Source organism: Heloderma suspectum, chromosome 1 (genome assembly GCF_057233095.1).
Source record: "Heloderma suspectum isolate Gila_16-S chromosome 1, 16-S_ref, whole genome shotgun sequence".
In the NCBI taxonomy this organism is placed as follows: Eukaryota; Metazoa; Chordata; class Lepidosauria; order Squamata; family Helodermatidae; genus Heloderma; species Heloderma suspectum.
In genome coordinates, this window is record NC_139458.1 from 12,971,694 (window position 1) to 12,998,875 (window position 27,182).

Consider the following 27,182-nt stretch of genomic DNA (forward strand, 5'->3'; position numbering starts at 1 on the left):
GGTCAGTGTTTCCAATCAGTTCAATAACTCTTACATCTTGCACTAGGTCCTGGGCACCATTTAGAATTAAGTCTAGGGTTGACTTCCTTCTGGTTGGTTATATAATTAACTGTTCTATGATACATTTGTTTAATGTTTCTAGAAATTTTACCTCTTTGTTGTGACTGAAACATGCATTTATTTTACCTATTGGTTACCGAAGTCACCAATTACTGCAACACTTTCTCCTTTGGATGCCTCCCTGATTTCATTCGCCATGTCAAGAACACCCTGAGTATTTTGGTTAGAGGGACAATAGCATGTCCCCAGTATTAAATTACTTTTGCGGCCTGGTAATGTCATCCACAGAGATTTTGTGGAGGAGTCTGCCCTTTTTGAGGTTTCTAGTTTGTTTGACACTATGGCCTCTTTGACGTACAGAGTGACATTGCCCACACTAAGCCCGTCTTTATCATTACATAGACAAGCCTTTCCCAACCTGGTGTTTTCTACATGTGTTGGACTGTACCTCCCATCATTCCTGATCAGCATGGGCAGCAGTCAGGAATTCTGGGAGTTGTAGTCCAAAAGATCTGGAGGACACCAGGTTGAAGAAAGCTGCTATAGTATGTAATAGAGTTTGTATGCAGCGATGACCGTATCACACTGGTTCTTTTCATTCCATCAGGTTTCTGTTATACCCACTATATTTGTGTTCGAACTACTCCATCTTGGGTCGGAGGCACCCCAGCACTAGCTACCAGGCTGAGTTCAATTTCGGAGAAGCTCTCAAGGGTGTTTTCATGTTCTTTATAAATGACTTGGATGAATGAGTAGAGGGCATGCTCAGCATATTTGCAGATGACACCGAACTGGGAGGTATAGCTAATACCTTGGAAGACAGGAGCAAGATGTTGATAGGGTGGAGCACTGGGCAAAACCTAACAAAATGAATTTCAACAGAGATAAATACAAAGTTCTCCATTTAGGTATGAAGAATCAGGTGCACAGATGCAGAATAGGTGACACCAGATTTGATAGCAGTACATGTAAAAAGGATCTAGGGATTTTAGTAGACCACTAGCTAAACATGAATAAGCAGTGTAATTCATTCACAGCAAAAGCTGTCTGGGTAGTTTACAAAGGTTAAAAGCTAAAAAATATAGTATAGTCACATTTTAAAACATTTACGTACAAAAAATATAAGTTGTAACAATCAGCAAGAAGAAATCCCATGACGCGTAAGGCCCCCACCCCCTCCATCAAATTTGTTTTCTGTTGCTGCAGAGTGTAGGACCCAAACCAATGAGTTCAAATTGCTTGAAAAGGGATTTTGACTAAAACATTATGAAGAACTTCCTGATGGTACGAACTGTGCAACAGTAAAACAGGCTGCCTCATAAGGTGATGGGCTCTCCCTTTGTTAGAGAATTTTCAGCAGAGTCTGGATGGCCACTTATCAGGGCTGCTGTAGTAGTGGATTTCCTGCATAAGACAGAGTAGATCAGCCTTCCCTAACTGGGTACCCTTCAGATGTTTTGGAGTATAGCTCCAATTATCCCTGCCCATTAGTCGTGCTGGCTGGAGCTGATGAGAGTTGTAGTCCAAAACATCAGGAGGGCACCAGGTTGAGGAGGTCTGCTGGACTAGATGATCTTTGGGGTCCCTTCCAACTCTGTGGTTCTGTGAAATAATCATAAAGCTAATGAAACCAGATAATTTATTTATTTCATTTCTATACCGCCCAATAGCTGAAGCTCTCTAATAAGTTGATTTTAGTCTCAAAAGTCAGCACATACACAAATTGTGCTTTCCATTTGGGGATGTTTAGTCCTATTAAATTTCCAGGAGGACTACTGGATGTATATGTGGCATTTTTCATCTAGTTAAATCTGGATTTGGTTTGTTTGTATACAAATGGGTATGTGTTGTTTAATATTCTTGATTTAGTGTAACAGATTCTTGATACAGTGGACCAGGAGTATACGAAACTGAAGTTCCTTTCATGAAGGTTAAATTTGGTAAGCGCCTGGTCCACTTTAACAAGGATAAATATTACCATACAGTGCATCAGTAATATTTAGATACTCCTGGCTTCAACCCTGAACCTGGATGTCCAGGTTTCAGTGGTGGCCAGGAATGCATTTGTACAGCTAAGGCTAGTGTGCCAACTGTGCGCGTTCTTGGAAAAGTCAGATCTGGCCATGGTGACGTATGCCTTGTTGTTGTTCAGTCGTGTCCGACTCTTCGTGACCCCATGGACCATAGCACGCCAGGCCTTCCTGTCCTGCGCTCTCTCCCGGAGCGTGCTCAAGTTCATATTCATTGCATCCGTGATGCTATCTAGCCATCTCATCCTCTGCCGTCCCCTTCTCCTTTTGCCTTCAGTCTTTCCCAGCATCAGGGTCTTTTCCAGGGAGTTTTCTCTTCGCATTAGGTGGCCAAAATATTGGAGCTTCAGCTTCATTATCTGTCCTTCCAATGAGCACTCAGGGTTGATTTCCTTTAGGATGGACTGATTGGACCTCCTTGCAGTCCAGGGGACTCGTAAGAGTCTTCTCCAGCACCACAGTTCGAAAGCATCAATTCTTCGGCGCTCAGCCTTCCTTATAGTCCAGCTCTCACAGCCATACATTACTACTGGGAAAACCATAGCTTTGATTAGACGGACCTTTGTCGGCAAGGTGATGTCTCTGCTTCTTACTATGCTGTCTAGGTTTGCCATAGCTTTCGTCCCAAGGAGCAAGCGTCTTTTAATTTCATGGCTACAGTCACCGTCTGTGGTGATCTTGGAGCCCAAGAAAGTAAAATCTGTCACTGCTTCCATTTCTTCCCCTTCTATATGCCAGGAAGTGATAGGGCCAGATGCCATGATCTTTGTTTTTTTAATGTTGAGTTTCAAACCAGCTTTTGCACTCTCCTCTTTCACCCTCAACAAGAGGCTCTTGAGATCCTCTTCGCTTTCTGCCATTAGGGTGGTATCGTCTGCATATCGGAGGTTGTTGATAATTCTCCCGGCAATCCTAATTCCGACCTCTGATTCATCCAACCCGGCATTTCTCATGATGTACTCTGCATATAAGTTAAATAAGCAGGGTGACAATATGCAGCCTTGTCGTACTCCTTTCCCAATTTTGAACCACTCGGTTGTTCCATGTCTGGTTCTTACTGTTGCTTCTTGACCCTCGTACAGGTTTCTCAGGAGACAGGTAAGGTGGTCTGGTACTCCCATCACTTTAAGAATTTGCCAGAGTTTGTTGTGATCCACACAATCAAAGGCTTTAGCGTAGTCAATGAAGCAGAAATAGACGTTTTTCTGGAATTCTCTTGCTTTCTCCATGATGCAGCGAATGTTGGCAATTTGATCTCTAGTTCCTCTGCCTCTTCGAAACCCAGCTTGTACTTCCGGTAGTTCTTGGTTCGCATACTGCTGAAGCCTAGCTTGTAGGATTTTGAGCATCACCTTGCTGGCATATGAAATGAGCGCAATGGTGCGGTAGTTTGAACACTCTTTGGCGTTGCCCTTCTTATTTGGACAATTGTAGCATGCTTTATGTGGGACTGCCTTTGAAAAGTGTTTGGAAAGTTCAGCTCGCCCAGAATGCTATGGCCATAATAATGACTGGGGCTAGCTATAGGGAGCATGTGACACCATTGTTATGACAGCTTCCCTGCTACTGGTCCATTTTCTGGCACAATTCAATGTGCTTGTTATACCTATAAAGCACTATATGGCTTGGGGCCAGGGTATTTGAAAGACCACATTCTCCCATATGAGCCTGCCTGGGTTATAAAATATGTGGGAGGTGCCCTTCCCTTACTCCCATCACTAACAGAGGCACATTTAAAATGGGCATGAGAGAGGGCTTTCTCAGTGGCTGCTCCCAGGCTTTGGAAGCCTCTGCCAAGGCAGGCCAGACTAGCTCTGTCTCTGTTATCCTTCCAACAGCAGGCAAACACACTGTTGTTCGGGCAGGCTTTTGGTGTCTGAGCTGGGATTTTAATTGGGTGGGTGCTGTTGATGATTATTGATGGCCTTTTATTTGTGTTTTATGTTTCTTTGTGTTTTCTTTGTGTTTTTATTAAACATGCTTTTAATTGATGTGTTTTAATTTTTAATTATACGTTTGTAATGTTTTCTATATTTTATTGCTAGTTGCATTGAGCACAATTTTAGTGGAAAGATGGGATATAGATGTAATAAATAAATAAAACATAAATATTACTGCATACTGTAGAGTGTACTGTACTGCACAGTGCAACAAAGAATTCAAGAACCTTTGTTTATTTCTGAAGAGTTTGAGCAATGGTTTGAGTTATTTACACTAACTGCAGATATTTTGATAAAAACCACATTAATAAAGTATAAACTCATCCCTTGCATAGTAACAGTTTAAATATTTATTAAAAATATACAAAGCATGCCTAAGCATCCATAAATTCACAAAAGCAAAACAGTTCAGCTCCAAGCTAAGGTTGACCCTGTATAATTCAACTCAGACGTCTGTCATTTCCTCTAAGCAATATATTCAGAATATGACTAAATTGCAAACTGTCCCTTAGCAATAGGTTTTATTCTGGTTGTATTGTTATATTGTGGCTTTAATGTTTTTATATTTTATATTGTTTTATTGTGTGCTTTTTGGTTTTAATTTTTGTGAACCGCCCAGAGAGCTTTGGCTATTGGGCGGTATAGAGATGAAATAAATAAATAAATAGATTAACAGCAGATCTTTTTGTCTCCATAGATCTGAAAGGACAAGAAATCATGGGAGCTTTTTTAGATAAGCCAAAGATGGAGAAGCACAATGCCCAAGGGCAGGGCAATGGACTACGTTATGGGCTAAGTAGCATGCAAGGTTGGCGAGTTGAGATGGAGGATGCACATACAGCTGTAATTGGCTTACCAAATGGACTTGATGGATGGTCTTTTTTTGCTGTGTATGATGGACATGCCGGATCCCAAGTTGCCAAATATTGCTGCGAGCATTTGTTAGATCACATCACAAGCAATCACGATTTTAAAGGGCGTGGTGCTTCACCATCTGTGGAAAGTGTAAAGACTGGAATCAGAACAGGTTTTCTACAAATTGATGAACAAATGAGGCTGCTTTCAGAGAAGAAACATGGTGCGGACAGAAGCGGGTCAACAGCTGTGGGAGTCCTGATTTCTCCCCAGCACACTTTTTTTATCAACTGTGGAGACTCTAGAGGTTTACTTTGTAGAAACAGGAAGGTTTATTTCTTTACACAAGATCACAAACCAAATAATCCATTGGAGAAGGAACGTATACAGAATGCAGGTGGTTCAGTAATGATTCAGCGTGTGAATGGATCTCTTGCTGTGTCTAGAGCGCTTGGGGACTTTGATTACAAATGTGTCCATGGGAAAGGCCCTACAGAGCAGCTTGTCTCTCCTGAGCCTGAAGTTTATGAAATTGAGAGATCAGAAGAAGATGATCAGTTCATCATACTGGCTTGTGATGGTATCTGGGATGTTATGGGAAATGAAGAGTTGTGTGAATTTGTCAGATCAAGGCTTGAAGTCACTGATGACCTTGAAAGAGTTTGCAATGAGATAGTCGACACCTGCTTGTACAAGGTAGCCAGAACTTCTGAAGGAAATACACTTTTACTATAATAAGTGTTTTGATTGGGAATAAAAACTGTATGATTTGTAAATTACACTGTTAGTAAGATACAGATAAGTCACTTTCTGGTGTATGTATGGATTGTTGAAAGTGGTATCTTGTTAGCCACAACTCCAGCTGATGGCTTTTGGGCTAGGTTGTGGATCGGACTATATAGGACCAATACTGAATGCACATGCATGTAAATTGCACCTCTTTTGCTACTATATTGCTGAATTTGCATTGTATGAGTTTATATGGAGAAAAATATTTGCATGAGTGAATGATTGCGAACAGCTGGTGCTACCTTTTTAAGGCCAGTTTGGACATTATCTTTAATTGTATTTTTTTAATATTTCTGCATCACACTTACCTTAAAATTAGTAGTATGGAGGTCTTGTTTCTTGAAGTACTAGTTCCCTTCTACTCAGCACTGGTTAGGCCTCATCTTGAGTACTGTGTCCAGTTCTGGGCGCTGCACTTTAAGAAGGATGCAGTCAAGCTGGAGAGGGTTCAGAGGAGGGCAACAAAGATGATCAGGGGACTGGAAACAAAGCCCTATGAGGAGAGACTGAAAGAACTGGGCATGTTTAGCCTTGAGAAGAGAAGACTGAGGGGAGATATGATAGCGCTCTTCAAGTACTTGAAAGGCTGTCGCAGAGAGGAAGGCCAGGATCTCTTCTCTATCATCCCAGAGTGCAGGACACAGAATAATGGGCTCAAGTGACAGGAAGCCAGATTCTGGCTGAACATCAGGACAAACTTCCTGACTGTTAGAGCAATGTGACAATGGAACCAATGACCTAGGGAGGTGGTGGGCTCTCCCACACTGGAGGCGTTCAAGACGAGGCTGGACAGCCATCTGTCAGGGGTGCTTTGACTTGGATTCCTGCATTGAGCAGGGGGTTGGACTCAATGGCCCCTTCCAACCCTACAATTCTATGACAGAACAGTACAAATCTGAGCCCATTTAAAGCCCATTTACAATTTTACATGTCTGACAGCCTTGGGAGGCTGAAGAATTCAAGAGGAGGAATAGTTGTGGGGGAACAGCCTGTTTATGCTTTGGCCATTTTTTGCACACACAAAAAGTGTACCCCCCCCCCCAGCTTTACCACACCTGCTTGAAGAGATACAGCTGTCATACCTTCTCCCCATTGGAGAAAAACTACTTGTTGGAGGTAGTTTGAGTGGAAAGCTGGCCGGGGGGAAGGGTTGAGTTTAACCCAAGCTCTTATCCATTATTCCTCTGCTGTAACTTTAAGCCACATAGGGTTTATTTATTTATTTCATTTCTATACCGTCCAAAAAGTCAGGTGGAAATATATTTGCATCTGCTACCACATCTACTTTAGGCCTAAATGAACCTATAGTTGAGGATCAAACAGAACAGCTTCCTCTGTTTCGCTGCTTAACTAAACCATCCATTTCTTCATTAAGTTTCACTTTCATTAAAATATTCAAGAAGATGGGCATGGGCTTTTTTACTCCTGAGGCAGTGTATGCTTTGTTCCATTAGTGCTGCTGTTGTAATCTGTATTTTGCCAAAATGAGAGCTAGCATAAAGCATGTACATTTTGAAACAAAGAAGTGATTATGTTGAACCAGGACTCTAGAGGTGTGATATAAGCAAATGGATTTCCTTTCTCACATATAGAGGTAGTGAGAAAATGCTGTGACTTCGTGGTTAGTAGTACTTTTTGTATGGATGTGAAGAGAAAGTTTATCAGACTTGTGAATAATATGCTGGAAAACAGAACTTCATCTGAACTCTCTTTTCCCCCCTCCTTTCCAGGGAAGCCGAGACAACATGAGTGTGATACTGATCTGTTTTCCAAATGCACCAAAGGTATTACCAGAGGCAGTGAAGAGAGAGGCAGAGCTGGACAAGTTCCTGGAAAGCAGAGTAGAAGGTGGCTCTTTTAAAAAAAAATAAGTAACTTCATTTCTCAACAAAAGCCCAACAGCCAAGTAATAAATGTCTATAGGCTTTTTATCAAATCCTTAAGTGCCATAGGATGTTTAGCTTACACCTCTCTTAAAGGTACTTTTGTTGCCTTTTTGGACATGTATAGTATGTCCTATCAAAATAGGTTTCGTTGACAATTCTGCTTACAATAGGTAAATGTTTGAGTCTAACGTTCATGACAGGACTATTACCAGCAATGAATTAGGCTGTAAATGATTTTTGATGTTGCTTAGACAGTTAGCTATCATAGCACAATTATATTTAAGGGAATAGTTTATCATCATCTGTTACAGCTATGTAAGAATAATTTTGAATCACTATAGCCATAGACAGTTTTAATCTGGTAATTTGCATTTCATATAATTTTGTGCCATATGGCTCAAAACTGATTCTGGTTAAAACATGGATTAAAAAGGTATGTCACAATCTATTTTATAGTGCCTTTGTACATGTACAGTGGATCCTGTGCATGTTTACACAGAAGTAAGCCCCAGTATATTCAACAGGGCTTACTTACTAGTAAGTATGTATTTGAATTGCAAGTTGTAAAGTAACACTACTATGAATACATATCTATGTCCCAAATACAGAAATTCCTTATTTTGAATGTTAGATTTAGTACAAATTCATGAGATTTTTTAACATAGATGTACTAATAAAATGGTGTTATGGATCTAAGCTTAAGGTGATTACATCTTAAGTCTCTGGAGTCATCAATATTGTGTGCTTGTATGAGATATTTTTGTGCCTGCTGTATTAATGATTGAGTTCATCATCTCATGCACTTTAGTTTTGGTTCTGTAAAAGCTAGCAAACTGCATCAAATATAGCAGATGCTTATCTGTTAACGTTTTGTTGTCTTAACCTGAAACTGACTCCTTAGCCTGTTCCTTGAGGGCTGCTGTAGTATAGCGTAAGGAGACTGAGCTATGAATCAATAAGTCTTTGGTTCAAATCTCATCTTTCTATGAACTCCCTGGGTGATCTTAGGCAAGCTACCTTTTCTTGACCTTCCCCCGACACCCCCGTCTGTACTGTAAGGGAGATCATAAAACTGATCTACCTTACAGGGTGGTTGTAAAGAATTCCAACAAGATAATGTATATACATGCTTAGTAGTAGTATTACATGTACTACTAATAGCTCATAAGCTTTACACTGAGGGAAGTGCAAATAATGGCTGCTAATATTTCATGTTTAACAGTCGCATTCCATGGATGTATGAAATGTGACGTACATAGCGGGTTGGATATAATGCAGCCTGTTAACTGCTACCTTAATTATGGTTAAGGAAGGTTATCTGCAACGACCCAGTGAGAGATTTATCCAAATGTAATGGATAAAATATGGATAGGCACTGTTTTTGTGTTTGTCCACATGTGACAGTTTTCCTTGTCTCGAAACTTTAAAATTGCATTCAGTGTCAGGGATATAAACGGCTATGTGTAGCGTAGAAAAAGTACACCAGGGCTTTTCATCCTAGTGCAGCTCCTTAACATCTCCTGAAAAGTTGCATCTGAAGAGCAGAGTGTCCTCCAGAGCAGTATTTGATAGGGTATGAGGAGCTACAGCCAGAAAGGAAAATCATATCCTCCTCTATATATGTATGGAAGCACTTTGCATGCATGAGCTTCTTTGGATATCAGCCAATATGATCGAAACCATATAAATGCTAAGTGTAACAAATCCATATTTATATATGAGACTTGTTCTTATGGTTCTTTCTTTGAGTGGAACTGGTTAGGCTATATATGAATAAATGGTGTGGCTGTGATCCAAAGGGCAGTGTGAGCATACCTCGATTTTTTGAAACGTTTTCTATTTAGTCCCCCACAGAACCCCTGAATTGCTCTTTAAAATTCCCAACTTTTTAAATCTGGGAGATGTTAAAGAGCAATTTAGGCATTTGGAAGACAACTTTTGAACTGGAAACTCTGTCAAGTATACATTGAAATCTGCATATCTGCCCTGTCTGAGGAAGATAGTAGTCTGGCTAATAGCTTTTCTTGATTCACAGGAAAATAGACATGATCATGTAGCATCATTCAGAAATGCCCTTAATAAACTGCTTCTGCCATCTGCCTAAAATGCCAGAAGAAGTATTTTTAAAGCTTGAATTTTAATTTTAAATTGAGCATGTTTAACAAAAACCAGTAAGCAATTTTGCATTGCATTGCTCACATTGAAATTAAGAAAGAAACCTTTAAAGTATTTCAAAATAAGCAACTGAGAATTAGGAAGGCAAGTAATAAGATAGGATACAGTGCATTTTTCAGACTGACCAGATTTGGGACTCATACTTTTGCCCCAATGTTCTAGTAAAAATACTTAGCATTCAAGTTTATTTATTGCTTTGTTTGTTGATTTAGAAGAAGATTGAGTGAAACCTCTTTTATCCTCTGTTCTGATCTCTTTTGTACCCATCTTGAGAAATTTCAGTGGTAATTATGTGGCAAATAATATTTATGCCACCTACACCTTCCAGTGCAAACTACAGATGTTGAAAACTTTATTCCAAACTGTTCTTTTAGCATTACAGATAATAGGACTGGTCCAATTCTACTTTAGAACAAACCTCCTTAAATATGTATTACTAAGATTATGGTCTTAAACTGCTCCATTGATTTTAGTGGGGACACAGGTGCAGCACTTTAAAGATTGGGCAGGAAAACCGTATTTTGGAATACATTTTGTAATGCCTATATGTTGAATAAATATATCACTTAAAGTATCCGCATTTCAAGGAATTCACTGAGTTTGATCAACTTAAGTGTGGTATAGACTACATATCTTCAGTAAAACACCAATGTTTTAAAATGTTTTCTCTCACTTAGAAGATGGGATAAGCTGATCTTTGGCTGCAATAACATTCTCCCCAAACTGTAAAATATAGGATGTTTCTCAGACTTTTAAAACCACATCCACCTTTTAGTTAAGAGCAGTTGTTTTAAAGTAAGCTACATTTCAACACTTTTCATCTGTCTTTCATTAATCTTCCTGTGCCACAGTTTGAGAAGGTGTTTTAAGTTAATGAGAAGGAGCTGCAATATGCATTGATACAAGATATTACAACATAAAGGCCAGTAGCTTGGTTCTATTTGTGCCATAAATTATTTGTGGATTGTACATAACTCTATTGAGTATAATGTATTTTAGTGGAGAATGTATTTCAAATTGTACTGCAGCTTTAGGTCATGGAACTGTGTAGTTCAGGTAAATTTAAATCCCTTTTATTTTTGTACAAAAATAACATAGCATTAGAGTGATGTAGACTATAATAGATGTTCACAATAAAAGAACTTGACAAAACAAACCTGAGATCTTTGCTCTTTATTCAGTTTTCAGTATTAGAAGTCTTTGTCCTAAATAGTGGATGGTGAAATACAAATTCTGGCCCTAGTACTTCATATTTTAAACATTGTCAGTTTCAGTCAAGTATTTGCTTCAAAATACTGTCCAGGATCTAAAGAACTGTGTAACTAGAGCTATGATCCCAAGGGGATTCTCCCCCCCCCCACCCCCGCCGCTCTCCATGCCACATAGCAAAGTGCTTTTGAAACAGAGGTGGGGCCAGCTGTTTAAAAGGGGAGGGTATTCAGTGATTTCACTGGGCTAGCACAAGCCCCTTGCATTTGCCTAAGCAGCTCTTTAGATCCTGGCCACTATTAATGGTTCCTTCTTTTTAGGGGAAAAACAGTTATAGGGTTAAATTTAATGTCCTGCCAATTTGATACCAAGCTACTTATACTGTTTCCAGTGTTTTTGCTATCAGCTGCTATATTAGTCTACAAACTGGGCTGTAACTTGCTGGGACCAAAAGGTTACTGAAACTGTTATCATGCTTCCCAAAATTACTTCACCAGCTGTGTTCTTGTTTCAAATGGTTTTCATGCAGCTCACTGGTGCAGATTACAAAAAAATTATTTGGTAATGCTCATTTTATTTTGGGTGGAACATTGACATTACATATCTATTCTGGGAAAACAGCACTTTTCATCACAATGTTTTTACAGGTATTTTCACGAAATCTTACTCAAAACGTGCATGCTTTACTAATTGCTCCTACTAACAGCCATTATAATATGCTTGGATGTCTAACACATTGCAAGAGAAATCTTTGCAAGTAAAAGGTTTGATCCCTTTAATAGCGTCAGTTAAAGAATCTCAGTAGAAAGGCAGGGAATTACCTCAGCCTGAAATTCTTATATCCAAATATTGTAAATTCTTATTTACTTCAGTGAAATCTTTCCTAAAATGGCATTTTAAGTGTTCAAGCAGTTGAATGTAAAGCATTTTTGAAAATTAGATCTTGCTTAGGTTAAATTACTGAGAATTTAAAATCTTGGCAACTAATGTGCTATGAATACTGTAGATTCTCTGCTATTGATTTCAAATTGGATTGAGAATTTTATAGTTAATGCATTCAAATATTGCTTAAAATACAATGACAGTGTTGGCCATTCTAACCATTCATATAAATGGGGCTTAAGTATTTGTGTGAATTTGTTTGAGCCTTATAGTCACATAATTTTACGATGTAATGCAAATTTTGTTATTCCACAACGCTATTTATGTTTAAGGTGGTGTGCTTTGTACGATGTCAGTCATGTTTTACTACTTTAATTTATAAAATGGTCTTAAACTGCTCTTTTGGAATGTGTAATTTTCATTGGCTAAAACTGATAGCTATGTTTATCTTTGATGTCTATTTATAACTAATTTGTTTTCCTCCCAGGCAATTTAAGCAGCCAAGATCTCAGTGCTCTTGTAGCACAAGCTTCTTTGGAATACTATAAGGCATCAAAACCTTGCTATTTTTAGATAATGATTTAATCAAGTTAACATATTGTGTCCAAAATTTTACTCATATGAAAGATTTGCAAAGAGCTGATGTAACGCAAGGATGTCTCATAGAACTGTTTTCTCCTTTCCCACTACTTTGTTAGGGTACCAGAGTCACTGAAAAGACAATACTCAGTGTGACAGGTTTTTGAAACCTTAGTCTGTCTTTGATAAAACTAAATGTTGCAATCTTTTCAATTGCATTTGGACTGAATTTACAAAGAAAGTACTTCTGATTCCCAGAGATCATAAAGAAGCAGGGTGAAGGAGTGCCAGACTTAGTCCACGTCATGCGTACATTACAAACAGAGAGCATCCCAAACCTTCCACCAGGGGGTGAATTGGCAAGCAAGTGAGTTTACACCAGTGTAAATCTGCTTTGATTTTAAATTAACATGTACTTTTTCATAAGGCCACTCTTAAAAAGGCAGTAGAAACCCACCAAAATATTTTTGAAGGGGCTTACCATTTTTAACCCTAACAATCTCTTTCAAATTTGTGATTACCTTTAATAAGGAAATGAAGGCATGCACAAAACTCTGTGGCAGACTGGGAGGTGGATGTAAACTAAAAGTAAACTTGTGTCATCTCACAGCTGAAGAAAGGTCAGGCTATTTTTAAGGGTGGCCTCATCCTTTAACAGAAGTTATTAAATATTGACCACTTTTATGTCTTGAAGTGTAAGATTGTGATAGTTCTGTTATTTTGATTTTTGTGCTTTTTAAGTTAACAAAATAGTTTTTATTTGGTACATTTAATACTGGTTTTGTATCATAGCAGTTTCACCAAATTCATAGTTGCTTTCTTGATTTATAAATCGTCTCATTGAGCAAGAAACCACAGAGGTGGATGAGTGGGCTTCCTTGATAATATTGGCTATGGAATGTATATATAAAAATACAAGATAAAATATTTCTACCTTTCATGGCATTTATGGCAAAATGTTCAACAGATGGATTTTAGTAGCAGGGTTTATTGTGCACTTGGTTTAGCAGTTTGGAAATTTCCTGTCTGGATGAGCTTGTAATAATGTTCTGAATTTACCTGTCCTAGAGGATGTGGGTGTTCCTGGGAATTTCCTTCACATAGCCACTGGGATCCCAAGACCTACTTTAGATGGTCAACTGCTTGAGCATAGCCAGTGGGATTTTCAAAAGGGGTTTACCATGGGGCTGCTGTTCAGAAACCAGAAATTCAAGCTCTCTTGGGCCCAAAGGACTAGTTTCATTATCCTTTGGTTCTAGTCCTCTGACTCTACTAGTGTGTTCTGATGCTTGAACGATCTTTAAAATTAGATCTAGCCACTGGCCTCTTTCCATCATGTGTCAATGCAGGACTTCAGGCTTTTCACAACTGGTGATTTAAAAATAAATAAATACAGTAGAAAAATGCTACAAGGTAAGAATTTCATAGGCAGAAATGTAATAATGGTAGGTGGGAACTTCCTCAAGGATGACCCACCTGTTGCTTTGTTACTATTCTTTAGGTGCCAGGCAAAATCTGCCTTTTTTTATTTGGATGTTAGTTTGGTTTAGTTCAATTTAATGTAGTGTATAGTTTGTTTTACTATGCTTGTCTGCCAGGTTTGGTGCATAGAATGTCTACTGGCTACTGCTGTATTGGTTACTTGTCGCTTTGATCTATTTTTGGATAAAGGTGTGATTTTTTTCTGTCTACTGTTCTCTTTTATGACATTTTGGTAAGCCGGCTTGAATGCCATTTTGCAGAAAAGTGGCATACAATTTTTATAAATAAATAGGCAAGTTATTAATAACAGCAAATGATACTGAATGCTAAGATGCTTTTTTCAAAGTATTTCCATTCTAAGAAACTGTTTTAAAATTACAGTTATCCTCTGGGAAATGCTGACCTTTAAAACCTCTTTTTTTTGCTTGCTTTAGACGGAGCGTGATTGAAGCAGTTTATAACAGACTGAATCCGTATAGAAATGATGATGCTGTGAGTATTGGTGCTACCCAGCCAGCCTGTCCTTACTACCCATTTAAATTGCCCTGATTGAGTGAAATATTGTTTGTCATTTCTTAAAATATATTATGTTCGTATAACGAAAACCACATCCAGATTTGAGAGATTTCTGTTCATCATTGGTGTTGAGAGAATTCAGTATGAATACACAAAAATTGGAGAAAATTAGCTGTCTTCCATTTGAAATCAGAGTTGTGAAAATACTTGCAGTAAGAAACATTTTGTTTCATGTGAGAAGCAATGGCTGTTGAATATGGAATTGGGGTCTGCTTTGTCATGCCTCAGTGCAGCTCAGGATAAAGTCAGGTCAGTAAGTCTGTTGTTACTGTGTGGCTTTAGCACTTAGTGGGCATGCCATTAGCTTGCCCCCCTCTCATCTCTGGATTTTGGCTTGCTTTCTGAGCTTCGATGCTCACATCAGACATTGAAGCTCACTGCGCAAAATTTCCTGATTTCCCTAACTGCATTATCAGTTACCAGAATGTAAGCCATGTGCAGTGCTGTCTGACTAATACACTGATATATATATATATTTTTGCTTCATTGGTTATTTCCTTTTCACATTCTTCCTGTTCCATTTCATGTGTTTTTTTTTCTCTTGTCTTTTTTCTTCTGTCTCAAACATATGCATGCACTTTATTCCTATGTGCTCCAGGCTCATTACGCATACTACACACACATTGCCCTTTTCACTTCTAGAAGGCTTCTTTTCTGTGCTTTGAGAGGTGATGGAAGTGTTCTTTACTCTCTTTTCATGCATACAGACTATGGGAACTAAAAAGAACCACTAACCTTCTTCTTGTCAGTTTAGTGTTTCTTTTGGGTGATAGAGGGGACTGGTTGAAAAGTCTCCAATTACTTAAAACTAGGTTCTTTTTATTGGTGGCATATACATCTGGTAATTCATATTTCCACCAAACTCCTCACAAATTTTGCTTCAAAATGGCACACTTCTAGTGAAATGTCAACATAACTTTTTTGTATAATTCTAGTGGTATTTTTGTGTGTCATGGTAGAATTTGGAACACATAGACTAGAAAGAGTACAAAAGGGAGAAGAATAGGTGGAGCAACAGGAGCAAGCTCATAGTGGGGCTGGCAGCTATGAGGAGGGAAACCCTATGCAGGATGGATTTATGTACCTGAATTCATCCTACATGGATCTGCTGCTTCCCCCACACAAATCAAGAAACAAGCTAAAATGAAATAATAGCAAAGCTTATTTCAGTCTGTGCACATGTCTAGTTCTCTGAAGGGTATGGGGATAACAATGAAAATTCAGAATCTGAAGGTATTGATCTTTCAGGAACTATTTCTGTTTAGAGAAAGAAACATGATATGGTAGTATTCTCAAGGACTATTATTTATTGTTTAAATTACAGTATATGGGTTTCATGTGGGTAAATTTGTCCACTATTACACTGTGTGTGATGATGATACACTACTGAAGAAGTTCAGTATTACGAAGTTGAACTTGGTATCCAAAATTATTGATAGTCCTTGATACTATGATCTGCTAGGTTGGAGACAAACTAGGTTTTTTCTTCAGAGGGAGAGTTCGGATCTAATGCTAAACCATGGTTTAGTGTTAATAAGGACAAGCTGCATTGACCTTGGGATTGTGTGCTCCTTCCCCTCCTAATCTGGCATGGCCATGAGGAGGAGATAGAAAGTTTCTGCTTTATTAACCATGGCTTGTATTGTCTGAACCAGCCTTTCCCAACCTGGAGCCCTCTCGATGTGTTGGACTACAACTGTGTGCTGGCTGGGATGATGGAAGTTGTAGTCCTAACAAATTTTGAGGACAAGGCTGATCTGATTCCTTAACTGTGGTTAATCTTAACTATGGTTTCTTTAAACAAGTCAGCTTCATAACCCATGGTCTGAAGTTGGCTTGTTCCAACAAAACATGGGAGTGGTTTCAGAATTTCCTTCCATCAGCAGGTGTACTCCCTGAGTGGAGTTGCATTCTGCATGCTCCGGCAGGAGGGCGGGGAGGCAATTTTTGCTGATTCCACCCACTCCCTGCAGCCCCCAGTGTCAGCTCCCATGCTGTTCGGGAGGATCCCCCAAACCTCCAGAGCAAATATTCTTGGGGGCATTGGGGGGAGCTACAGAGGGAATTGGTGAAAATTGCCGCTTTCCCCATTCTGTAAGCAGAAATGCTCTGCTGGATCAAAAGCCTTCCATGGATAGGATGAGCCCTTCCATTCATGGAAGGCAACATCGGGATCCAAGCCACAGTCAAGATTAAACAGTTTGTTAGGCTCAAGCTACGTGACAAGCCACTATTAATCAAAAACTGAAGTAAAATCTTCCTCATGGCTATGGAGGAGGGTGAAGTTATGGAGCTCAAAACTCATGCAACTTGTCCTATGGTATAATGTTAGAAGCAAATCAGTTCAGAGAGGCGGTAGCAGTTTGAAAGTGGGAACATTGCTTGTACAGCCATCTAAGGGGACAATCCTATGTATGTTTAGATAGAAGTAAGTCCTACAACTCCCAGCATTCTCTAGCCAGCACCCTAATTGCACCCTAATTATTCTTAGGAAAATTGTTCTAGGTTTTTGTATGGTTTCTTCTGTTCTGGATAATACTAACAGTAAGAAGATATCATTTTAAGTGCAGATAATAAAAATATATTTTGTTTCTTACATTGGTGGTTGTTTCTGCCCCCCACCCCCAATTCTCTCAGCTGGCAAAAATTAAGATACTTGGGTACCTTTGTGTTCAATTATTCAAATGTCATAAATATATCAAACTGTACAATTTCATGTACTAAGCTATATATACTATTTTAGGAACATAGAAGGTATTGAAGTGTGCAGCTGATTAGAAGATAGGTATTGCTTATATTATAATTCCAAAACATGAACACCCTCCCTCAATCTTTTCCCCCTATGGCATCAACATTTCTAGATATCTTATGTCTCTAGTCCTCCCTCAGGAGTGCTCTTGTTTTCAAATGCCAGAAGAGTGGGGAAAAAAGGTCTGAATAAAGGGTGCAGTAACACTGTGGCTATGAAGTGGTGAGTTACATCAGATCTTGGACATCTAATGCTGTTGCTTCTTTCGTAGTACTCATTTGATGTCTGCATCTGGTGATTCAAACCAGTCTTCATCTTCACAGAACTGGTATGTGGTTCAGCAGTGTCTCATTTGAATATGATTAAGAGGCGAATGGCAATCAGCAATGGAGAATGTATTTTTAATTTAAATAGTATTTAAAATAGTACCTGGGTCTTAAATTTGAAAACTTGTTCCATTGATTTCACTGAAAAGTACTTTCCAGCATGCACAAGTTTTATGCAGTAGAAAACCTGAAAAAGCTAGAAGACGACATGTATGAATAACTTTTAGGTTAAATCATTAGCCACAGTTAAATCTGACATCTGAAAATAGCCTGCTTAGAAGTTAATCATTTAAAGGTGAGGTCTGACCTCAGTGGCTTTGTGTATCAGGTCTCTTGTTAAATGCTCATAAATTGTTATTCCCAGAGCAAAGCTCTTCACAAAGAAAAGAAAACTGGAATCCTAAAATTATTGCTTTATCTACCCTTTTCAGTCTGGATTATCCAGAAACTGCTGTAATTTTGGGCGCTCCAGACTTTAAAGGGTTCCTTCTCTTTTCTTTAAGGACTCTGCATCAACCGATGATATGTGGTAAATGCCATCTAAGCTGTGGAGTTTACATCCATCCTTCTTATGGAAAATGCACCCATACCACAGTGACCCTTCTTAACATCCATCTTGAACCTTACTTGAAGGGAAAAGATGTGTTGGCGAAAGCGACTACACCAGAAAACAGCAATCTAACACCTAACCCAGGAACTTACCTTTTTTTTCTTTTTCTTCTTTCTTTGCAAAACAGACTTCTGTAAAAGTGATATTGAAACCATAATGTTGTAAACTGGACTCTAAGCAATTTTATGTTGTATGATTTTGTTTTGTAAAGTGCAATTGTGGTTGTACAAAATGCTTATTTAATAATGAACTGCTTTACATCACATAAGGTTAAATGAAAGGCTTGGTTTGTTGTTCAAGACAACAATCATCAAGGCCTTTCTAATCATATTTGTGGTTCTGGATTGCTGGGAGCAGCAACTTAGCCAGCTAAATGCTCAGGAGGTGCATAGAAATTATATAAAGGATATTTTATATAAAGATAGATCACTGCAACTCTAGTATGGAAAATAACTGGAATACAGTTCATTCTCCATCAAACTTTTAATTGTTGCTTGTTTTTGAATTTCTGTGGGGTCTAAAACTCCCACTGAAATATGTGAGATGTTCAGCAAAAGAAGGGGACAGGTTTGCCAACTGCAAGATGACCATAAATATAGATCATGGGGGTTAAAATGCTTTGATTATTTGCACCTTTTTTAGAGCAAATCTTTACCTTCAATTATTAGTTATGTAAGAGGCTGTATCATTCTATATTTAGTAGGAGCCTGCACCATTTTTATTACCCTGATTGGCTGGGTTGGCTGCTGTTCCTAGTAAAATAATTTGAATTCCATTTATCAATAAAGCTTGATTTAACAAATAAATCTAACAATAAATGTGTAATTCCTCCCCACCCTGTCTTCTGAAATGCTTGTAAATGAGATGTCATGTGGATAAATATTTTTTATTAACTAGTTGCCCGTTTATAAAACGGGAAGAACTATTTCCCGTTGCCCAAGGCACGGGCATACTTTTTTCCCCTCAGTTAGTGGGCGTAATATGCTTTGAGAACGAAATAATCTTTTTACATGGGTTTCTTTCAAGATTTTTGCTTTGAGGGAAATCACATGAGCTTATACTTGCCTCTTGTTAACTCATTTGTCAGAGCCTGACAATCTTACCTTTTATGGTATGTTTTTTATGATCCCGTTGACTTAGAACAAAAACCCCTAGTGATTTAACAGTATGTGTGATTTGAAATACAGCATGTTCAGAATATTTAATTGTTGAGATGAAATTCTAATTTTTTAAAAAAATTATAAAAGTAATACAACTAATTTGACTTGACTTTTCTCTTACTGAACATACAAAAATAACTTTTCAGATCAGTCATGTGTTTGCAGAACTACTGTTTTGTGCACCTTGTATTTTGTCTTTTTTAGTTGAGGATATTGTATGATCAATATGTACCTTTCTTTAACCTTTCAGTCAGCAGATGCCCCTCCAAAGGAAAATCAACAAAATATATAAATAGGTTGTAGCAATGTAGCTAGTTTTTTTAAAAAGGTGTAAAATATACCTTTTTATAGGAAGCAATGTACAATGCGTTTTTTCTATATCTGTCTTTTCCCCTAACTTTGAAATATACATTTGTGTGTATATATAGCCTTAAAACTATTGAAGAGTTAGGGAGTGTTGAACAGTGAAAAAGTAACTTAATAATGTCTCAATTGAGTATAGCATTATACCAGCAAACACTTTATTTTCTTCCTCTTGTTTGTGTCAGGTGCTTAACCTTAACATCATTGTATTCAGTTTGTACCCTGTTGAAGCATGAATGAAGAAAACAGAAGCACTATTTGTATTTATAAATTTATAGCAACTTTTGGTTTAAAGAACCAATCCCTCACCCTACCTACAAATAAATGCTTAAAATGTACAATTTCGTTGAGTTCAGATTATAAAGATGTCAAATGTTTAGCTTCATAACCACCTAGTTAAGAGACATGTATTTAAAATACTACATGGTCAATTAGTTAAGAAGGTTAAAGTGGTTTGAGGGTGGGAAATAACTCTGCTCCATTTTTCTGTGTAAATTGAAGTATAATTCTAGAAATTGTAAAACCTTAGACGGGACTGTGGAAACTGTTTTTAAAGTGTTTTAAAAATCACAAGTGGAAAGCCATATGATAAAATAATAATATAAAATGTCATAATGACATAGCACATTTTAAAAACTTACACAGGTGCACCCTTCTTTAAAGAACACCACCACCAATTCCTCTGTTGCTACTAGTGCTATGAAAGGGGTTGGAACAGGGGTAAGAGACACAGCAGTTCCAGGTTCCCCTCCCTTATATATGGCACTTTAGAATGGTCAAAGCACTGTGTCAATTATGCCTGCTTAATACATTGCTATTTTATGTCTACCAAAATGAAATTCATGTAATCAGTGCATCACTTACTCTAGCAAGGGTGCTCATTCTTGTCCATTAGTCTGCAAAAAAGAAAGCGCTTTTCATTTTTGCAACTTTTTTTAAATGCTAAAAATGTTGGAACACCTCAGGGGCAATGCAGCAAAGTTTTGAAGAATTGTGTGCTATTTATTTCCCTAACTTTAGGGGGAGGAGTGGATGCCTGTGTGCTGATGAAATAAAGTAATATGGTCCCAAATTTACCTGTAAGATGTTAATATTTTATACTTCTGCTTTTTTACTTTATAGGCATGATGCTCTGTATATTTTTCTTATCTCCTGATGGCATTAAATTTCTGATTATTATAGCTTACATTTATCAGTGAGTTCTGACAATAGCTAGCCATTAACTCTGTACTTAAGTAATCCTAAATATTTACTGCTCTGATAATGTATTGCTCTTTTTACAATAGTCAACATTGGTGAATTGAGCATAATACAGTCAGGGCCAGAAATATTGGAACAAGGATAACTGTTTTGGCAGTTGGCCTCTGTACACCACCACATTGAAGTTGAAAGGAAACACATCCAGATGGGAGCGAAGTCAGGACTTTCAGCTGTAATTCAAGGGGTTTGACAAAAGCAGGGCACTAACCATTCAGGAAGTACAGCCAGTGCCATACACACACACCCATCGTTGGTGGCTCATAAGTAATGGAACAAACCAACATCATTTCAAACTTAACGATCACCTTTAATACCTGGATGAAAATCCTTTGCAGTCAATGACTGCCTGAAGTCTGGAACCCATGCACATGACCAAATGCTGTGTTTCCTCCCTCGAGATGTTTTGCCAGGCCTTTACTGCAGCTGCCTTCAGCTGCTGCTTGTTTGTGGGTCTTTCCGCCTCCAGTCTTGTCTTCAGTAAATGAAAAGCATGCTCTGTTGGGTTGAGATCAGGTGACTGACTTGGCCATTGAAGAACAACCCACTTCTTTGCCTTGAGAAACTCTTGGGTAGCTTTTGCTGTATGTTTGGGGTCATTATCCATCTGCAATATGAAGCGGCATCCTATCAGTTTGGCAACATTCTGCTGAATCTGAGCAGAAAGTATACCCCTATATACTTCAGAATTCTTCCTGCTGCTTTGATCAGCTTTCAGGTCATCAAACACCAGTGACCTGGTACCATTGGCAGCTATACATGCCCATGCCATAACACTGCCTCCACCATGATTGACAGATGATGTGGTATGCTTTGGCTCATGAGCTGTTCCTTTCCTTCTCCATACTTTTCTCTTCCCATCATTCTGGTACAAGTTAATCTTGGTTTCATCAGTCCAAAGAATCTTATTCCAGAACGGGGCAGGCTTTTTTAGGTGTTTGCTGGCAAAGGCTAATCTGGCCTGTCTGTTCTTGAACGTTACCAGTGGTTTGCACCTTGTTGTGAAGCCTCTGTATTTACATTCATAAAGCCGCCTCTTGACTGTAGATGTTGACAATGACATGCCTACCTCCTCAAGAGCATTCTTGACCTGGCTAGATGTTGTGAAAAGGTTCCTCTTCACCATGAGCAGCATTCTGCGGTCATCCACTGTAGTTGTCTTCCGTGGTCTTCCAGGCCTTTTGCTTTTGCTGAGCTTGCCAGTTAATTCCTTATTTTTCAGGATGTTCCAAACTGTTGTATTGGCCACTCCCACTGTTTTTGCTATCTCTCTGATGGGTTTATGTTTCCTCAGCCTAATGATGGCCTCCTTCACTCGCATGGACACCTCTTTGGACTTCATGTTGGGAATTCCAGTGAACAGCTATCAAATGCAAATGTAACACTCAGAACCACCTGCAGGCCTTTTATCTGCTTGATTGGTCATGGGGCACCCAGGAAACAGGCTACACCTGGCCATGCAGCTGCTTGTCAGCCATTCGTTCCATTACTTATGAGCCACCAATGATGGGTGTGTGTGTATGCCACTGGCTACTTCCTGAATGGTTAGAGCCCCGCTTTTGTCAAACCCCTTGCATTACAGCTGAAAGTCCTGACTTCGCTCCCATCTGGATGTGTTTTCTTTCATCTTTAATGTGGTGTTGTACAGAGGCCAACTGCCAAAACAGTTATCTTTGTTCCAATATTTCTGGCCCTGACTGTAGGTATGAGTTGGTTCCGACATCTTGTAGTTTACAAAACACTGCTGCAAGCTCCTTTCATATTGCAGCTTTAAAAAAAAAAGACTTCCACCTGTACATTGAACATAATAGGCCTGGAAGCACAAGTATGTGTTAATTTCTACAACTAAACCCCCTTTTTTTCTGGAGTTAGTGTTTGTATAAATGTTGCTCCTATGCAGTATAAAATGGGTAGGATGTGTTACAGCTACTGAAGTTCCTAAAATTCATGGTTTTACTATATAAGGCCCATTCACCCACCAATTCAGAAGTATTAGAGATTTAAGAATGTAAGAAAAGCCATGCTGGATCAGACCAAGGGTCCATCCATTCCAACATTCTGTTCACACAGTGGCCAACCAGCTGTCGACCAGGGGCCCACAAGCAGGGCATGAGCATGACAGCACCCTGCTACCCATGTTCCCCAGCAACTGGTGTACATAGGCTCACTGCCTCTGGTACTGGAAGAAGCACATAGCCATCAAGGCTAGTAGCCATTGATAGCCTTTTCCTCCAGGAATTTGTCTAGCTCCCTTTTAAAGCCATCCAAATTGGTGGCCATCACTAATTCCTGTGGTAGCGAATTCCATAGTTTAGCTATGCACTGTGTGAAGAAGTCCGTCCTTTTATCTCTCCTGAATCTCCCACCAATCAGCTTCATAGGATGACCCCAGTTTCTAGTATTTTTTGAGAGGGAGAAAAATGTCTATCCACATTCTCCATGCAATGCATAATTTTATAGACCTCTATCATGTCTCCCCTTGCCCTCCCTTTTCCAAGCTAAACAATCTGAGCTGTTGTACCCTTCTCTCATAGGGGAGAGGCTCCAGCCTCTTGATCATTTTAGTTGCTCTTTTCCACACTATTTCTAGCTCGACTATCTTTTTTTAGGAGTGGTGACCAGAATTGTACATGGTATTCAAAGTGTTGTCACATTTTATTTGCTCTTTTCCACACTATTTCCAGCTCAACAATATCTTTTTTTAGGAGTGGTGACCAGAATTGTACATGGTATTCCAAGTATCGTCACATTTTAGTTTCTCTTTTCTACACTATTTCCAGCTCGACAATATCTTTTTTTAGGAATGGTGACCAGAATTGTACATGGTATTCCAAGTGTCGTCACACCATCGATTTGTATAGGGGCAGTATGATATTGGCAGTTTTATTCTCAATTCCTTTTCTAATTATACCCAACATAGAGTTTGCCTTTTTTACAGTAGCTGCACACTGGGTTGACACCTTCATCAAACTGTCGACCACAACCCCAAGATCCCTTTCCTGGCCAGTCACCACTAACTCAGATCCCATCTGGCTATACTTGAAATTAGGATTTTTTGCCCCAACGTGCATCACTTTACACTTGTTTACCTTGAACCGCATTTGCCATTTAGATGCCCATTCTCCCAGTTTGGAGAAATCCTTTCGGAGCTCTTCACAATCCCTTTTTGTTTTAACCACCCTAAATAATTTGGTGTCATCTGCAAACTTGTCCACTTCACTGGTCCCTTCTAATTCTAGATCACTTATAAACAGGTTGAAAAGCATTGGTCCTAATACAGATCCCTGTGGGACCCTACTATTTACTTCATTCCATTGGGAGAATTTACCATTTATTCCTTCTGCTTTCTGTTCTTTAACAAGTTACTGATCCACAAGAGGACCTGTCCTCTTCTTCCATTACTGCTACATTTGCTCAGGAGTCTTTGGTGAGGGACTTTGACAAAAGCCTGTTGGAAGTCCAAGTAAACAATGTCTACTGGTTCACCCCCGTCTATATCTTGACACTGTCAAAGAACTCTACAAGGTTAGTGAGACAGGACTTACCTTTGGGGAAGCCATGTTGATTCTTTTTCAGCAGGGCTTGTCCTTCTATATGCTTACTAATTTTATCTTTAATAATGCCTTCAACCAATTTACCCTGAACAGACATTAAGCTAACCAGCCTGTAATTTCCCAGATCCCCCCCGGATCCCTTTTTGAAAATTGGTGTTACATTGACCATCTCCCAGTCCTCTGGTGGTATAGAGGCTGATCATAGGGACATGTTGCATATTTTGGTTAGATCAGCAATTTTATATTTGAGTTCTTTGAGAACTCTAGGATGGATACCATCTGGGCCCGGTGATTTATTTCCTTTCAAGTTATCAATAAGGTTGAGAACGTCATCTTTTGTCACCACTATTTGCCTCAGTTCCTCAGACTCCCTTCCTGAAAACATCAGTTAAGGCACAGGTATCTGTCCTATATCTTCTGCAGTGAAGACAGATGAAAGGAATTCATTCAGCTTCTCCACAATCTCCTTGTCCTCCTTCAGCACTCCTTTAATTCCATTGTCATCCAGTGGTCCAACTGCCTCCCTAGCTGGTTTTCTGCTTCTGATAAATTTAAAGAATTCTTTATTGTTGGCCTTGATGTTGTTAGCGATATGCTCTTCAAAATGTTTTTTTGCATCTCTTATTGTCTGTGTGCATTGTCTTCGTGCAAGCTTGTGCTCCCTTTTATTTTCCTCACTTGGGCAAGACTTCCATTTTCTGAAGGAAGCTGTCTTTTCTCTAAGAGCTCCCTTAACACTGCTCATTAACCGGCAACCTTTTGGATTTGCTGCTACCTTTACTAACCTGTGATATACATTTTAGCTGGGCTTCTATTATTGTGGTTTTGAGTAATTTCCAAGCATTTTGAAGGGGTTTAATCCTCTTGACTCCCCCTTTTAACTTCCTTTACACCAGTTCCCTCATTTTAGAGAAGTTTCCTCTTTTGAAATCAAAATGTGACTGTTGGACTTCCTGGGCAATTTTCCACTTAAATATATATTAAATCTGATAGCACTGTGATCACTTTCTAATTGGTTTAACAACATTTATATCTTGTACTAGGTCCTGGGCGACATCACTTAGGATTAAATCCACAGTCGGTTCAATGACCAAGTGTTCTAAGGCACAGTTGTTTAGGACATCAAGAAATTTAACCTCTTTGTTGTGGCTGGAATGTGCATTCATCCAATCAATGTGGGGGTAATTGAACTCGCCCATTATTACAGCGCTTCCTGGTGTGGAGGTCTCCCTGATTTCGTTTTCCATCTCAAGGTCACTCTGAGCATTCTGGTCTGGGGAATGATAGCATGTTCCTAGCACTAAATTAGTTTTGGAGCCTGGTATTGTCACCCACACTGCTTCTGTGGAAGAGCCTACCCCTTTTAGGTGTTATAGTCTGCTCGACTCTATGACCTCTTTGACGTACAGGGCAACACCTCCCGCAGTATGCCCTTCCCTGTTCTTCCTATAGAGTTTATATCCAGAGATGACCGTATCCCACTGGTTCTCTCTGCTCCACCAGGTTTCTGTAATGCCCACTATATCCAGGTTTTCTGTTAAAATCAAGCACTCCCAACTCCCCCATTTTGGCTTGGAGGCTTCTAACATTTGCATTGATACACCTATACATGGTATCCTTCCCCAGATGCCTCTGCTGTGTGCATCTTTTGCTATGGGACGTTGGCCCCTTTGCTTGGCTAGTATGTTCTACCTTGAACTCCTGGCCTGTTTCCCCCCTTCTACATTTGGGCAATCAAAAACATTTTCATCTTCATGCTTTTGGGATGATTTAACCCGAACCAGATGCTTCCCAGCTCCTGTCAGCTTCCCCCAGAGTTTAGTTTAAAAGCTGCTCTGCCACCCTTTTTATTTATTTATTTATTTATTTATTTATTGCATTTCTATCCCGCCTTTTTCCCTCTTGCAAGGAACTCAAGGCGGCGTACATAATCCTCCTCCTCTCCATTTTATCCTCACAACAACAACCCTGTGAGGTAGGTTGGGCTGAGAGTCTGTGACTGGCCCAAAGTCACCCAGTGAGCTTCCATGGCTGAGTGGGGACTAGAACCCGGATCTCCCGGCTCCCAGTCCAGCACTCTAGCCACTACACCACACTGGCTCTTTTTATGTTTAGTGCCAGCAGTCTGGTTCCATTTTGGTTCAAGTGGAGTCCGTCCCTCTTGTACAGGCCTGGCTTGTCCCAAAACGTTCCCCAGTGCCTAACAAATCATAGAATCATAGAATAGTAGGGTTGGAAGGGGCCTACAAGGCCATCGAGTCCAACCCCCTGCTCAATGCAGGTCTGACCTCACGGGTTAGAAACCTCTGTAAAAAAAAATAATGTGCAACCTCAATTGTGGTATCAATATAACAGTACAGCTAGTTCAGAGCAGTAGGCTGGATTTCTTTTTGTCACTTTCATTTTCAGTCTGGAACAGGTGAAGTTCAAACTGGAGAAAAGAATCTCTTTTTTGTTTCATAATGTGTGATTGAGGTGTTCAGTGTTGCCTTCATAGAATGCAAAATGCAAAATACTATTTTATAAAACAAAATATTGATGATACTATGGAAAACTACACTAAATAGAATTGGTGATAACTGATCTAGTGAGAGAAGTTACCACAATAGGCCACTGGTGAAATTTCATTCATCTTTAGCTGTGGGCTAGCCTGTATCCATGAGCTACTTGAAGTGCAGTGATGGAGATTCCATCCCTTCT

The 27,182-nt window shown here is 39.3% G+C and overlaps 1 protein-coding gene across 6 annotated transcripts in view; it reads left to right on the top strand.

Moving 5' to 3' along the window:
- PPM1A (protein phosphatase, Mg2+/Mn2+ dependent 1A) overlaps window positions 1-20,012 on the top strand; it is a 75,422-nt gene extending 55,410 nt beyond the window's left edge. For 3 of the 6 annotated variants that reach the window (XM_084836354.1, XM_084836334.1, XM_084836344.1), the window contains exons 2-6: window positions 4,728-5,581; window positions 7,405-7,522; window positions 12,664-12,772; window positions 14,322-14,379; window positions 17,970-20,012. In XM_084836354.1, the coding sequence (XP_084692480.1) occupies window positions 4,748-5,581; window positions 7,405-7,522; window positions 12,664-12,772; window positions 14,322-14,379; window positions 17,970-18,017 (1,167 nt within the window). In that variant the 5' untranslated portion in view covers window positions 4,728-4,747 and the 3' untranslated portion in view covers window positions 18,018-20,012. Of the gene's footprint in view, window positions 1-4,727; window positions 5,582-7,404; window positions 7,523-12,663; window positions 12,773-14,321; window positions 14,380-17,483; window positions 17,541-17,969 lie in introns of all 6 variants that reach the window. The other 3 variants (XM_084836373.1, XM_084836384.1, XM_084836363.1) reach the window with 2 other exon arrangements.
- The last annotated feature ends 7,170 nt before the right edge of the window (window positions 20,013-27,182 follow it).